At 40.4% G+C, this 15,406-nt stretch overlaps 1 protein-coding gene across 1 annotated transcript in view; it reads left to right on the top strand.

Annotated features, from left to right (window-relative positions):
* Positions 1 to 15,406, top strand: part of GRM7 (glutamate metabotropic receptor 7) — an 837,184-nt gene that overhangs the window by 579,150 nt on the left and 242,628 nt on the right. Inside the window, exons 6-7 of the mRNA XM_061129157.1 lie at positions 1,561 to 1,761; positions 12,983 to 13,122. Coding sequence (XP_060985140.1) covers positions 1,561 to 1,761; positions 12,983 to 13,122 — 341 coding nt within the window. The remainder of the gene's footprint in view (positions 1 to 1,560; positions 1,762 to 12,982; positions 13,123 to 15,406) is intronic.

The raw sequence follows: 15,406 nt of genomic DNA, 5'->3' as shown, positions 1-15,406 counted from the left end.
TGAGAATTAAGTTATGATGAGCAAAAGCAAGGAGGGACATTTCTGGCAAAGCAAAGAGCTTGGGCAAAGATAACATTAGAGTTGATGTTTACAGGGAAAATAGCCATACTTGTGTGTCGTGTGTGTGCGTGCCTGCATGCTAAGTTGCTTCAGTAGTGTCCGACTCTGCAACCCTATGGACTGTAGCCCGCCAGGCTCCTCTGTCCATTGGGATTCTCCAGGCAAGAATACTGGGGTTGGTTGCCACACCCTCCTTCAGGGAATCTTCCCAAAATATATGATGTGTGTGTGTGTGTGTGTGTGTGTGTGTGTGTGTGTGAGAGAGAGAGAGAGAGAGAGAGAGAGAGAGAGAATTATAGGAAAAGGGTGAGGTAAGGCCAATGAAGTCAAAGAAATGTTGCTTCTGGGTTCTGGTAAGTATGAGTTGTTTTTATGGCTGCTCCCATACATGACCTTGGGAAGGTGATTTAATTTTTGTGAGGCTCAGCTTTCCCATCTGTATAATGAGGACTAATAATACTTAAGTCACACAGTGAGGATAAAATAAAAAATCATGTATCTAAAGCTTTCAGCACAGTGGAGGGCACTTAATCACTGCTGGTTCTTACTGTTACTAGGCAGAGAGGAACCAAGTGATGAATATCCTCCATTGTCAAGGGAAAGTATTTGGATTTCATTTTGCAGGCAGTGGAGAACCATTGCAGAATTCTGAGCATGAGGGTGAAGTGATTAGCTCTGTGGTTTGGAAATATGAACATGGAAGAGTGAGTGAATGCAGAGGGACTCCTGGCATTGTGTCCTGATTGGAGATGAGGAAGCATAAATGGGACATTTGTAGTGTGCCCAAAACTGTTCACTTTTTAAGAGGTTTCGGCTATTCGTTGGATATTTGTCTGTAGGAGGGTGGACTGAGAGACAAGAAAGAATTAAAAAAAAAAAAATAGAGACATCAGGGTTTCCAGTCTGAGCATGTGAGTTGCCACTAATACCAACATCTGAGACAACATAGGAAGAATGGCAGGTGTATAGAAGAAGGTAGTGATTTCAGGGGTAGTATTTAGTTTTCTTTTACTTTTTTTTTGGTCCATCACCCTTCTAGAATAAGTCAGCTTTGAAGATTTGAATGTGGTGGCCCAGCTTCTAATCCCATTAATCCCTTGATTCTCTGGGACCACTGTGTTTTGGAAAGTATGTTGGCATATTACAAAGGTTGTGATTGTGATCATTAGAAGTGCTGCTTCTGAGATCTGTCAGATATTTCAGAAATGAACTCCAATAATGAACTCCAGTAATGAACAAATATCCAGTAATGAACTCCAAAGGCAAATACCCAAAACCATCAAAGCAACCAAACGTGGTAGCCAAATGTGGATATGTGGCCTGCAGGACTGTATTCCTCAAAGCATTGCTTTCTTAAGCAGAGTTGAAAGTAAATGCAAAATGTTGTGAAGTAATTAGCCTCCAACTAATAAAAAAAAAAAAAAAAAAAGAAAGTAAATGCAAATTGAGACATTCTCCTCAACACCAATGTTTGTGTGTGTTTCTTGTTTCCATGTGCAGGACAGGAGAGAATTGGGAAAGACTCCAACTATGAGCAGGAGGGTAAAGTTCAGTTTGTGATTGACGCAGTGTATGCAATGGCTCATGCCCTTCACCACATGAACAAGGATCTCTGTGCTGACTACCGGGGTGTCTGTCCAGAGATGGAGCAAGCTGGGGGCAAGAAGTTGTTGAAGTATATCCGCAATGTGAATTTCAATGGTGAGTTTCCGTGTTTTTTTATCCCCCTCAGGTTGACATGGGGAGCTTATGTTTTAGAAAGCAACATCTAGAGAATGCCATACAACTCTAGTATGTCTGAAGTATCATATGTAAAACTGACAATTGCTCATAATGACAGTGAAGCATTGGTACCAAAGTACTTTATGAATCTAAGAAGTCACATTATGGCAAGTATGATTTTAATGTTCTTATATATTTACCAGTATTCTAATATGCTGACATGTGGTAAACCAGATAACCAGAACATCCAATAATGCAACTCTGGGTGATACATAACTTAGTGGAATCTAAGTTTTTTGGCAATACAGAAATTTGACATAATCATCTGGTATATTTTTAAATAAATATTTCAAAATGCCAATATCTTGGTCATGTGATATATTTTGCTTGAGCTCATTAGGCTCCGCCATTCATGGGATTTTCCAGGCAAGAATACTGGAGTGGGCTGCCAGTTCCTTCTCCAGGGGAACTTCCCAACCCAGGGATCGAACCCAGGTCTCCTGCCTTGCAGACAGACGCTCTACCGTCTGAGCCACCAGAGAAGCCCTATTAAACATATTTAGACATCTCTTTTCAAGTGCTGATATTCTGTGTTTCATCAGTTAAGTAGTCAGATTACGGCTTACTCTTGAGTATGTGGATTATATCATTTCAAATGATTGTATAAGTGCTAAATGTATTATTTAGCAGTGAGTGAGCAAATGAATAAATAAATTGGGGAGGGTTATAGTTTACCTGGGTCTGTCCTGGTGACTCAGAGGGTAGAGAGTCAGCCTGTGATATGGGAGACCCAGGTTCTATCCCTGAATAGGGAAAATCCCCTGGAGAAAGAAATGGTAACCCACTCCAGTATTCTTGTCTGGAGAATCCCCACAGACAGAGGAGCCTGTAAGGCTGCAGTCCATGGGGTTGCAGAGCGTCAGACATGATTGTGTGACTTCACTTTCACTTTCATGGTTTACCCTCTTTTTCTTAAAATAGAAGTTTTTTTGGCCAATTTTTTCCTTGGTGAACTTAAGTAGGAATGGGAGTGGATAAGAGGAAAAGGAAGGGTCAGTTGCTCTGGGTACTCAAATTAATTGAAATAATGATTATGATTTTCTGCAACACCAAGATCTCATATTACAAACTTCTTTCTCAAGGTATAATACTTTGGTACAAATTAATAGGTTACCTAAAATAAATGAGTAGAGATGAGTGGGAAATATACTAGGAGATTTATTATGAGCATTGGCTAACACAGTTTTGGAGACTGACATGCCCCCACGATCTGCCACCTATAAGCTAGAGAACCAGAGAACCAGTGGGGTGCTTTAGTCCAAGTGCCTTGGGGTCAGAGGGTCAGTGGTGTAGGTTCTGATCTGCTTCTGAAAGCCAGAGAACTGGGAGCACCAATGTCTGAAGGCAGGAGAAGATGGGTGTCTGCTCAAGCAGAGAGAGTGAATTTGCCCTTCTTCTGCCTTTGGTTCTTTTCATACTTTCTAGGGATTGGGTGGTGCCAGCCCACATTGGGGAGTGCCACCTGCTTCATTCTGTCCAGCAATTCAACAATTCTTTGCTCACTTTAACCATTCTTCCAGGAACAGCCTCATATATACACAGAAGTCAAGTTCTGCCCGCTGTCAGGGCTTCTGCAGTCAAGCTGACACACAAAATTAACCATCTTGAATGTCAATTATATCACGATTAAAAAAGTAATCTCTACATGGGATAACGCAAAATTTTATACTGTAATAAACCTAATATAGTGCATATGAACAGTGTAACCATACTGCAGGGGGTGAGAAAAAAAAAGAATGCAAGTAATTTTTGAAGACAGTATTTCACTGTACACTGTCAGACTGAAGATAGGAAGAGTGGTACACAGATAGTGCACAGTAGCTAGAAGTTAGTATGTTTTTTCCCACAATTCTGAGGCTTATTTATGTCCATAAGAGAACTGAGCGATTTAATAAAAGATATTGCAGATAATGAGAATCAGGCCTCTCATTGTCAGGGAGAGAAATGACTAGTAAGGATGGGGGAAAATTAAAGTAATACTGTGTTGACTATACCAGCATGCAGTATATGCACACAGTTGGAGAGATACAGAAATGGATAAGGTTACGTCTGTATGTCTACAAACCTCTACGTCTAGTTCTGTCCACTGAGAGTGCCTAGGAGTGATGACATCCTGATAGAAGTAACTGCACCTTCATTCACATCTTATTTATAAATGCCTTTCTCCAATGAAATAGAGCTAGGGATCTCTAGTGGAACTCTTAATTCAGGGGCCAGAGCAGGGCAAGTAGAAGATGAGCTTGAAACCATGCTGTGCCACAAAGTAAGAAAGTGCTGAAAAATTGATGGGACCATGTCGAAGGGGCAAAGGAACCAGCTTGAAGAAGATCCCACCAGCTAATTCTAGACCAATAGTGGATTGAACTGATATAATATAATAAATATCAATGGGTTCATGCTCATAGAAATAAATAATTGAACACATAAATGCAGGAGAAGGGACAACATGATGGGAGGATGCAAAGACGGAGATACAAAATTCACCAAAGACCTCAGTAATAATTGCTTAAGGTAAGAATCATCAATGGATGCTAAAATTCTGGGGCTACAGTAAGATGAGAAATAAGATATTTTCATAGCTTCAAAGTGTAATTCATCATGGAACATATTAATTACAAAGGGGAAAAGAGCAGCTTTGAAGTAGAAAAGCCTGGAACACAGTACTTAACCAAGTCATCTAGGTTAATGTCACCAATAATGAGACTTAACAGGGTCACATGCTGCTAATCATTTAGTTTAGTTCAGTTCAGTCACTCAGTCGTGTCCGACTCTCTGCAACCCCATGAATCGCAGCACGCCAGGCCTCCCTGTCCATCACCAACTCCCGAAGTTTACTCAAACTCATGCCCATTGAGTCGGTGATGCCATCCAGCCACCTCATCCTCTTTCTTCCCCTTCTCCTCCTGCCCCCAATCCCTCCCAGCATCAGGGTCTTTTCCAATGAGTCAGCTCTTCGCATGAGGTGGCCAAAGTATTGGAGTTTCAGCTTCAGCATCAGCCCTTCCAATGAACACCCAGGACTGATCTCCTTTAGGATGGACTGGTTGGATCTCCTTGCTGTCCAAGGGACTCTCAAGAGTCTTCTCCAACACCACAGTTCAAAAGCATCAATTTTTCAGTGCTCAGCTTTCTTCACAATCCAACTCTCACATCCATACATGACCACTGGAAAAACCATAGCCTTGACTAGACGCACAAATCATTAGAGATATGTAAATCAAAACTTCAGTGAGTACCACTTCACACTAGTCAGAATGATCATTATCAAAAAGTCTACAAATAATAAATGCTAGAGAGTTTTTGGAGAAAATAGAATCCTCCTACACTGTTGGTGGGAATATAAATTGGTGTAGTTACTATACAGAACAGTATAAAAGTTCCTTAAAAAATGAAAAATTGAGCTACTATAATATGTGATCCATCAATCCTACCCCTGGCCATATATCCAGAGTAAACCATAATTTGAAAAGATACATGCACACCAACGTTTATTGCAGCACTGTTTAGAGTAGCCAAGACATGGAACCAACCTAAATGTCCATCAGCAGGTGAATGGATAAAGAAGACATGGTAGATATATTGATATGTACAATGGAATATTACTCAACCATAAAAATGCAACAATTCCATTTGCAGCAACATGGATAGACTAGGGATTATTCTACAAAGTGAAGCAAATGAGACAGGGAAAGACAAATATATGATATCACTCATATGTGGAATCTAAAAATAATGATACAAATGAACTTATATATAGAACAGAGACTCACAGACTTTGAAAACAAACTTAAGATTTCTGAAGGGGAAAGGTGATGGAGGGGATAAATTAGGAATTTGGAAATAACATACACATATTACTATATATGAAATAGATAATGAACAGTGACTTACTATAGCACAGGGAACTAAGTATTTTTTAATTGTCTATATGGGGAAAAAAGTTATGTATATAAAACTGAGTCACTTTGCCATGTACCCGAAACTAACACAACATTGTAAATCAACTATACTTTAACAAAAATAAATTAATTTTAAAAAGATACCCAGAAAGGTTACAGTATCACTTCTGAGGTCTTATTGCCAAAAATATATAACCTCCATTTAATCATGAAAGAACATCAGACATCCAAATTGAAGGGTATTTTACAACATAACTGGCTCACACTCTTCAAAAGTGTCCAGGTCAGGAGAAAGACAGATGGAGGAATTGTTCCTGACTGGAAGGAATTTAGGAGACGTTACTATTAAATGCTATGTGGAAACATTGATCTTAAACCAAAAGAAGATATGAATGGGACAGTTATTTTAATAACATCTGTGGATTAGTTTTAAATAGCATGATAGCAATGTTAATTTTCTGGTTTAGATGATTATGGTTTAAAAAATCTTCTTGCTTCTTTTAAATAATAATGCATTTAAACCCACAATATTGGATCAATCATTCAGGAGTTACTTAGCATCAAGGTGAAGAAAAATCATATCCAGTTTGGGAACCAACAGTTTCCAAGCTGAGATGGAGACAAAATTGACTATGAATACAACCAGAAAAACAGTTCAACTACAAATCATCTTCTTTTTGTAGTTTTCTTGCTCATCATACAGAATCTCCTAAAGTATATAATTTTCCCAGAACCAGGTACATATAAATTTCATCACATATCCTGGGGTCATTTGCTGGATTTTGTATTCTGGTCCATAGATAAACATCACCATTCAGAAGCCAGTAACAACAACAACAACAAAAAAAAAAAAATACGTCATTTTGAGAATATTTTCGGTGATTCTCATCTGATTCTTCTTCTGTAGAGTGCTTATAGACTCATTTAGTTAAGATGGTCTTATCTGCTGATGAGCCAGAGTTGCTGAGTTACTGACTGGACTCACGGTCTATGTCCCAAATAAAAAGTATGTGCCAGAAACTGTCCTAAGTACTTTTTTATATACTGGCCTCTGTAATAGTCATAATCCCAAATGGCTTAGGTATGGTTATTTTCCTTCTTTTTTTTTTTCAACAGATAAACTAATTCATAGAGAAACTAAGAATCTTGGTGTTTAAAACCACGTGGTTTTGCCGTGATGATGCTGTTATTGTTACCTCGGGTACCCAACTCTGTGGCCTGCTTTCTTGACCTTTATTAAGTGTTTGAGAGAAAGGGCTTATTCCTGCTATTCCATCTTGGAACACAGACTCTGGGAGAGCACAGGCAGGGCCAATTTGTCCCCTTTCTCTGTTGTCATTGCAGTCATGCTCTGGTGTCAACATAATCTCCTTTTTCTGAGGAAATTCTTTCTGCCACATGGACAGGCGGGAGACTTCCAGGGCCATGTGACATTTGTTAATGGCAGGGCTCAGCAGTTTTATAAAGCAGAAAAAAAAAAAAAGACTGTTAGAGTTAGTTAAGTGGCTTTCATGTCACTTTAAGTGAGCAATTATTGGGGTGAAAAGAAATGACTTTTTTTTTTTTACTCATTTGGTGTCCTGATTTTTAGACAAATAAATTCTAGAGAGGAGAAAATATTTGTCCAACACTTCACAGCTAGCAAATGACAGCAACAGACCTAGAAGTTAAGATTCTTTTTTGTGAAAAAATGTCACCTCTCTTTTGCATATTTTAGAAAAATATTGATGTTTCTTGATCGCAGTAAGCTTAATTGTGCTCTTCTGTTACTTCAGTACAGAATTTTTCATACCCCTGGGAGTTTTGTTCCAAAAAGCACAGTACAGTTTAATAACCTCAACCTTCAAATTTACAGAAGCATCAATTTAGGAAGTGATAATAGAATGCTCTAAAGTATTGCTACATCTTCACCAAGCACTTAACCTCCTCTTGTGTACCAACAGAAAAAATGGCTAATTTTGTCTTTATGACTTCTAGCCGTCTTTTCCTGCATCCTGCATAAATGCAGTGACCTGAGCCTAAATTTTAGTTATCTCAATGTTTGCACATCCAACTAGATGTCAGTATTTGTAAATTTACCAAATTTGTTCTCATGGGTACACAATCGTAGATAATTGCTCTGTAGCAAAGTATTTAATCTGAAGTATGTCTGTACCTAGAGTTAGTTATTACTTTCCGGAAAACAAACTGGGTTGTGGTAAATTTTGTAAAGATGATGCATCTCTTGTGGTCTTCTTGAAATATGTAATTACCTTTCCTTCATCAAGGGTGAAATCTGCGTCCCCTCTCCTTAAATCTGGGTGAGCTTGTGTCTAATACAGAAGTTGCAGTCTGTGAATTTTAAGCTATAAAATGTTATAGGGCCTTTGCATGGTTCTTTTGGGACTTCTGTATTACAAACACAGCTAGCATGTTAGGAGGAAACCAAGAAGCTAAGAAACAGGCTGCATGTGGGTGTTCCCGTCCTGGCTCCAGCTGAGGTTACAGCTGATAGTCAGCATCAGCCCTTATCCATATGACCTGCAAGCTGCCCCAGCTGATGCGAGTGAAACAGAGAGACCCTTTTTTCTTTGCTTTCTTTTTTTAAATAATTTTATCTATTTGTTTTTGGCTGTGCCGGATCTCCATTGCCGTGCAGGTGGTTCTCTAGTTGCAGTGAGCGGGGACAGCCCTCCACTTGCGGTGCGTGGGTTTCTCATCACGGTGGCACCTTTTGTGGCATCTCCTGTGCTCTAGAACACAGGCTCAATAGTTGGGGTGCCCAGGCTTAGTTGCTCCAGAGCAAGTGTGACCCTCTGGGATCAAGGGTCAAAACTGTGTCACCTGTGCTGGCTGACGGTCTCTCCACCACTAACCCACCAGGGAAGCCCCCATAGAGGCCCTTTTTGTGCCAAGCCCTGCCCAAGTTGCAAAATACGTGTTGTCCTTTTTTGAGCACTCCCTCTCAGGGTGGTTTGTTGAGCAGTAAAAGGTAACGAACACAAATCAATGCTATGTTTCTGAAACCTGTGTATGGGTTGGCGAAAAGAGAAGAGAAAGCCTATCAGGTCAGTGCTTTGATGCCAAAAGGCTCTTTTGTCATTGGAGCAGCCTACATCCCAAATCATTCTCCATCCAGGGAAAAAAAAGAAATTTCATTCGGATACTCTCATCTGGGAAGATTTCCTACTTGCATGTATTCCGTCACCTTTCATCCTTTCAGCATCCCTTCTGATCAAGTGGCCCTGCTTCCTTTACCTTAGGACACTTCTCTTCTGGCCTTGATACCTTATAGACACTTCTGCAGGGCATCACTTGTCCTTTGAAAATTTATTAATCAAATAAATTTCCTCTGCAGCTGTTTGATCTTTTTTTTTTTTTTTGATACAGATTTCATTGAACACAAATCCCCTTTTTTCTCTTTCAAGAAGTTCAGGGGTGATGTTAAAAAGGAGTTTTGTGTGTGTGTGAGGGCAGTGTGAGGGGGGACTGTAAAAAATAAAAAAATGCCAGTTGCATTGTAGAATACATCAAAAAGGTCAGAGCCACACCATACATTACACATCACTTAGGCAACATATTCAGCTCTTCCACCTTATGTTTTTTTAAGAATGATCTTTAATGAGCATGCAAAGGGCACTACAAGAATCATTTCTCCTCAAATGGATTGTAAGGAGGGAGAGAGATGAGGCAGTCTGTACCTTTCTCATGAATATTTACCGTGTAGGCTGAGATCCTTTGGCGCCCCCAGGCCTCTGATATTCTTCCTCTGTCCTCTCACAGACTCTGAAAAGCTCCCAACCTATTATTTAATGAGTAGAAGCTGCAGAATTATAGCAAAGCACACATGAATCCTAGTATCCAATGTGAAAGAAAAGAGCTGTATCTGAATAGTGATGTCTTTCTGAAAAATAATAAGAAAGACTTCTATTGATTCCTACACAGAGAGGGCTTAGGGGGTGTCTCTGTGGACTCGGGATAGTGTCTAGGTGAAGCAGAGAAGAAACACAGTGAAATGGGGCCCTTGGCCACACACAGATTCAGCCACTGATTCAAGTTCTTGGTATCAAATCAGTGTTACTCATAGATGAATGCCCATTCCCAGAATGGATTCTAGCCTGCTGTTTGGAAGATGTTTTTTTAATGTTTACACCAGTGGAGAAATTTAAATTAAATACCAGTTAGAAGGGACAACTTTGATGCATTGGGAAAAGTGATCAGTCTGTGAGGACTTCCCTGGTAGTCCGGTGGCTAAGACTCCACGCTCCCAATACAGGGGTCCCAGGTTCAATCCCTGGTCAGGGAACTAGATCCCACAGGCTGCAACTAAAAGATTCCACATAGCACAACAAAGAAAGAAGATCTTACGTGCGTCAGCTAAGATCCAGTGCAGCCAAATAAACACACACACACACACACACACACACACACAAAAGATTATAAAAGTCACATATGTATGCATATCTGGTCTTGAGATTTTAGCAAAGAAAACGATAATAAAAGTGAAAGTTATTTTTAAAAATGACCATCTATTGAGCATTTAGGGCATAAGACTAAATACCTTGTGTACATTATTACATTTAATTCTCCCTAATCTCTTGAGAAAGGTGTTATTACTTACAATAAGAAGTAGAGGGTGTCTGAATAATTTAATTCAAGTCACATATGTAGGAAGTGTTAGACCTGGGATTTAAAGCCTTTCTAGTGAATTCTAAGGCCAGTTGCTGTGTACTCTGCTAGTTTAATGAGCTGAGTGGACCTGGGGCAAGTGACTTGCCCTCTCTGAACCTAAAGTAGCCTTCCTCACCTGTAAAGTTAGGAAGTTTATTGTTCTATGCCCTCCAGGTCTGTACTAGTTTCCTATTGCTACCGTTAAAAACCTACCATATATTTGATTGTAGTTATCCAATCTCTAAGTCATGTTCAACTCTTTGTGATCCCATGGTCTGCAGCACTCCAGGCTTCCCTGTCCTTCACCATCTCCTGGAGTGTGCTCAAACTCAAGACATATATTTGGTATTAATAGCTTAAGCGGCATGTGTTTATCACCTTACAATTCTGTAGTTTGGAAGTCTGATGCAGGTCCCGCTGAGCTTCACTTATGGTGAAAACAGAGCTGGTTCCTTTTAGAGGCTCTGAGTATCTGCTCCCTCGGTTTTTCTAGCTTCTAGAGTCTACCTGCTCTCCTGGACTCAGGAGTCCTTTCTTGTGTCTTCCCAACCTCTTGTTCTCACATCTCATCCTCACATCTTTCTCTTTTGACTCCTGCTGTTTTACTTATAAGGGCCCCTGTGATTACCCTGGGCCCCACCCAGGTTATCTAGGTTAATCCTTCCCATTTCCTGATCCTTCATGTAATCACACCTGCAAGATCTCATTGCCAGATATGGTAACATTGACGGGTTCTAGGGGTTAGAACTTGAACCTGCCTGGGGGACCATTACACGTCCTGTCACAAGCTCTGATTTTTTTTTTTTAATAGGCAGAAGTGTCATAAAAGTCCATGCCTGACACTTGTCGGATAGTGTAGAGTTCTTTTTAGTTGCCTCTGTACCCTGTCTACAAGCTGGACCGTCTCTTCTAGCAGGGGTAACTGTCAGTCCCAGATTGTAGTTCTGTATACCTCTTGTCACCAAGTATATTGTCCTACTTTCTGGACTCTTTTTTTAAACTTCACTGTTGGGTTGATTGATCGTTTGTGTGGGATCACTCTCAGCATCACGCTTGCTTCCTGAAGTGTGTGTGCACGCGTGTGTGTGCTCATTCATGTCCGACTCTTTGCAATCCCATGGACTCTACATCGTCTTCTAGGTTCCTCTGTCCATGGGATTCTCCAGGCAAGAATACTGGAGTGGGTTGCCATTTCCTACTCCAGGGGATCTTCCTGACCCAGAGATGGCACCCAAGTCTCCTGCATCTCCTTCATTGGCAGGTGGATTCTTTACCATTGCACCGCCTGGGAAGCCCTTCCTGAAGAAGACATCCTTTCTTACTGTATCCAGCATTCTCTCTCCTCTTCAGTTAACATGCCTTAGTTCTTTCATCCATGTCATTAACTCAAATACCATGTTGGCCCAAGTTCTGTAGAAGCTAATGAGTACTAGCCAAATGCAAAGCTCTGCCACCATCAGCATCTTAAAATTTTTAATGAGAATTATTGAAAATGCTTCATCTGTTTACCTAAGATTTGCTTGGCCCCTCCTCTAAAAATAGCAAAATATTCTCAGTGATTCTGTTTCAGCCTGTAATTGATCTATGAACTTCCTTGTAAATGGCAGGAAATAGAGCACTGTTTTCTGTTGGAAATATGGATCATGTATTAACTCATAGGCAGAGCAGACAGTAGTCACATACCCTGAAGCCAGTGATATTTTTCCTATTTCTCAGAGATCATGAGAGAAATAGCACTCAGTTATAAACTTCTGGTGATTTTTCTGTAACTGTTGGTAAGGTAACTAAAATTCACATCTTTTATTCTTTGTATGTAGTTTGTGTCTTGTTCCATATGGTTAATATTAAGGAACTTTTCACTCATATCCAACTTTCAAGTTATATATTTTTTTCAAAACAATGCATTAGTCTTTTGAAATTGGCTTCACTATCTAATTGTTCCAAAAATTGTTTTTAGTCTTAAGATAGGCATTTTAAATAAGACCCAAATAGAAAATTGAGAAAGAATCCATTGTTTGTTAAGCATTCACCAGGCAAACTGCTAAGCATTTCAGCCTGCTTATCATTTAAAGCCAATTAGAAATAATCAGCCAAAAATACTTTTAAATGCAATCAGTATTCAACTATGTATTTAAGTGAACTTTTGAGCTTGTTTTTCTTGTATTAAATTTTAAAAATATATTTATTATGTCTTGATTCTTTATTGAGTGCAATTTAGTGTTTGGTAGAAACTAAAATAATAATAGTAACACCAACAATAAAGCTTAAGATTTTCTCTGAAAAATAATGCATTTAATTTTTATTCCTTACAAGAGAAGACAAAGTAGAATAAAATACTTTAAGACATAAAGAGTTGAGCTGTTCAAAGGGGGAAACAGATTGTCTTCCCACCTTCTCTACTGAGCATTCACAGAGCATAGTGATGAATTGTCCAGGAGTTTCAGGGAGCATGTTGGGGGAACCTGATAAATAGCAGGGCTACCTCTAGCCTACCTTGCTCATCACCAGGTCTTCAGACTATTCACCAGGGCACGAGAGATCAACGGAATCTTGTTTAACTATAATATCTGTCATTGTCTTTTCTTCCCCAGGTAGCGCGGGCACCCCAGTCATGTTTAACAAGAACGGGGATGCTCCTGGGCGTTACGACATCTTCCAGTATCAGACCACAAACACCACCAACCCCGGCTACCGACTGATCGGACAGTGGACAGATGAACTGCAGCTCAATGTGAGTTTTGCTTGTCCTTCTTCCTTTGCTTATGAAATGAGTGAGCAGGTTTTTAATATGCTCCATGAGGCAGATATGTTTATGAGTATCCGCAAGTGCACTTGCAGCTTGTTGAGAGCATCAGCAGGGACTGATAACCATAATAATGCAACAGTGAGAGCCCTGATGATGACGGCGGTGACAAGCTTGTGTGTGGAGTTCATGCCTGACTGTGTACTGGGCAAACCTGTGAATCATCTCATTGAAACTGAGGCTCTAGTTGCTTAACCAACAAGGTACCAGCTAATACTTCAGTACTTTCATGAGATCTTTCTCATGCTCAAATTATTTTTCCTTCCTTCCTTCCTCCTTTCCTTTATTTGCTTGTAGATTTTTTTTTTCTTTTAATTCATTTTACTGAGTCACTTTGACTTACACTGAGGTTCTCTGGGTAATATCAGTGTTAGCTAATTTCCATAACCTCTCTTTCATTCAAAAGCGTGACCTTGAGTGGGTGACCAGTTCTTTGTGCAAGGTTATGTCAGAGTTCACCAGGAAACCCATCAGGAACTCACCTGTAGTCAAACACAGTAAGGTGTATTTACCTCTCTACATGAAAAACAAACTCCTGCCAGCAAAGCTTCTTCAGGGTGGAGGCATTCAGATGAGATTCGTTGAGTCGGGTAATTCTAAGGCGGTTTTGGGAAGCAAGGACCAGTTTTGGGGCGGGCCATTCTTAGGAAGTAGAGACAATATAATGATTGGGTGTCTTGGTGATTTTGAGCTAGGAGATAGGAGAATAAGAGCTGGGCAAGAATGGTCACTAATAGAGAAACAGTTTGACCTCGCATGAACTGGAAAAGGGAGATGTCTGGATATTTTTGTAGTTGCAGAGTGTCCTAGTTTCACACATGATGGCTGAGTGGCCTGGCTTTGTCTTGTTCCCACATAGTCATGGAGTGGCCTTGTCTGGTTAGCATTTATATTCTTCTGAAGTTTGAAATGTGCCTGCCTGAGTGTTACCTGACAGCTCTTCAGCCCCTTTTTTATTTATTTGTGTTTTAATTTCTTACCATTTTAGGTTCAATATTCAATAATGTGCTTCTAATAATACTTAAAATGCCCTATTTGAAATTAATGTTTAGTCTAAATGAATATGCTTGTCTTCCTGAGGAGTAAAGAACACTTGGGCCAGGGTCCTTCCACCCTGGCTGGGCCCAGTACAGCTCCTCTTTCTCCCCTCCTGGGACAGAATGTAAACTGTCCAGGCCCAAGCCTGGTGGCTGGGTTCCTGGAGCCAGGGGGCTGTGGCAGGGATGCTGCAGGGCCTCTTTTTCTGAGATGTGTCGACTGGGGGGTTGTACTTCAAGAAGTTCTACAGCAGATTCCTTGATGTGGCCTTGAGCTCGCATATAATGTTCACCTGGGATGCTGTGGACAAGTACATTGGGTTGGGCTTATGAATCAGGTAGGGCTCCTTAGATCCAGAGATCTACTTGGAAATAGTAATATATACAATGCATGATTGTCTTGTGTCCATCAGAGCCCTGTATTACTATGAGTTCTCCAGAGAAGCAACCAATAGGATAGGTCGGTAGGTAGATAGATAGATAGATAGATTGTAGAAATTGGCTCACATTTATCATAAATACTGAGAGGTCCAAAGATGTGCAGTTGCCAAATCAGAGATCCAGAAGACTCAATGGCTTAAGATCCAGTCTGAGTCCAAAGGCAGCAGAAGACTGATGTCCCAGCTCAAAGACAGGCAGAGAGAAAGAGGGTTCTCTCAGGCTCAGGCTTTTAGTTCCGTCCAGCTCTTCGACAGGTTGTTTAAGGCACACACACATTGGGGAGGACAATCTGCTTGAATCAGTTAACAATTCAAATGTGCATCTCAGCCAGGAACACCATCACTGTGTTTAACCACATACCAGGGCACCCATAGCCCATTCAGGTTGACACATAAAATGAACCATCACAAGCACTGTCCCAGAGAAGTCCTTCTAATGTCTTCCAAACCTGGAAATGATGCCATTAGCCTTTACTGATGTAGACCTTAGGAGGCACTTTGGAAATGATTGAGAGTGTGGGTTTTTTTTTTAGCATAACACATAGAATAGACATCTTGGGGCTGGTACAGCTTGGGTTATGGTTTTTAGAAGAGAGGATTGTGCATGAGATGTGTTGGTCAAGCCATGAGAGGCCATTTACATCGTTTGCACATTGTCCCACCTGGTTCTGCTTGTATCTGTTCAGTTCTTTGCCTCTCAAGGTCCACCATCCCAGTGAGCTGACAGGTAAGTTG

This window comes from Dama dama, chromosome 24 (genome assembly GCF_033118175.1).
Source record: "Dama dama isolate Ldn47 chromosome 24, ASM3311817v1, whole genome shotgun sequence".
In the NCBI taxonomy this organism is placed as follows: domain Eukaryota; kingdom Metazoa; phylum Chordata; class Mammalia; order Artiodactyla; family Cervidae; genus Dama; species Dama dama.
The sequence above is the reverse complement of the archived record's forward strand: the minus strand, read 5'-3'. Positions and strand labels throughout refer to the sequence as shown.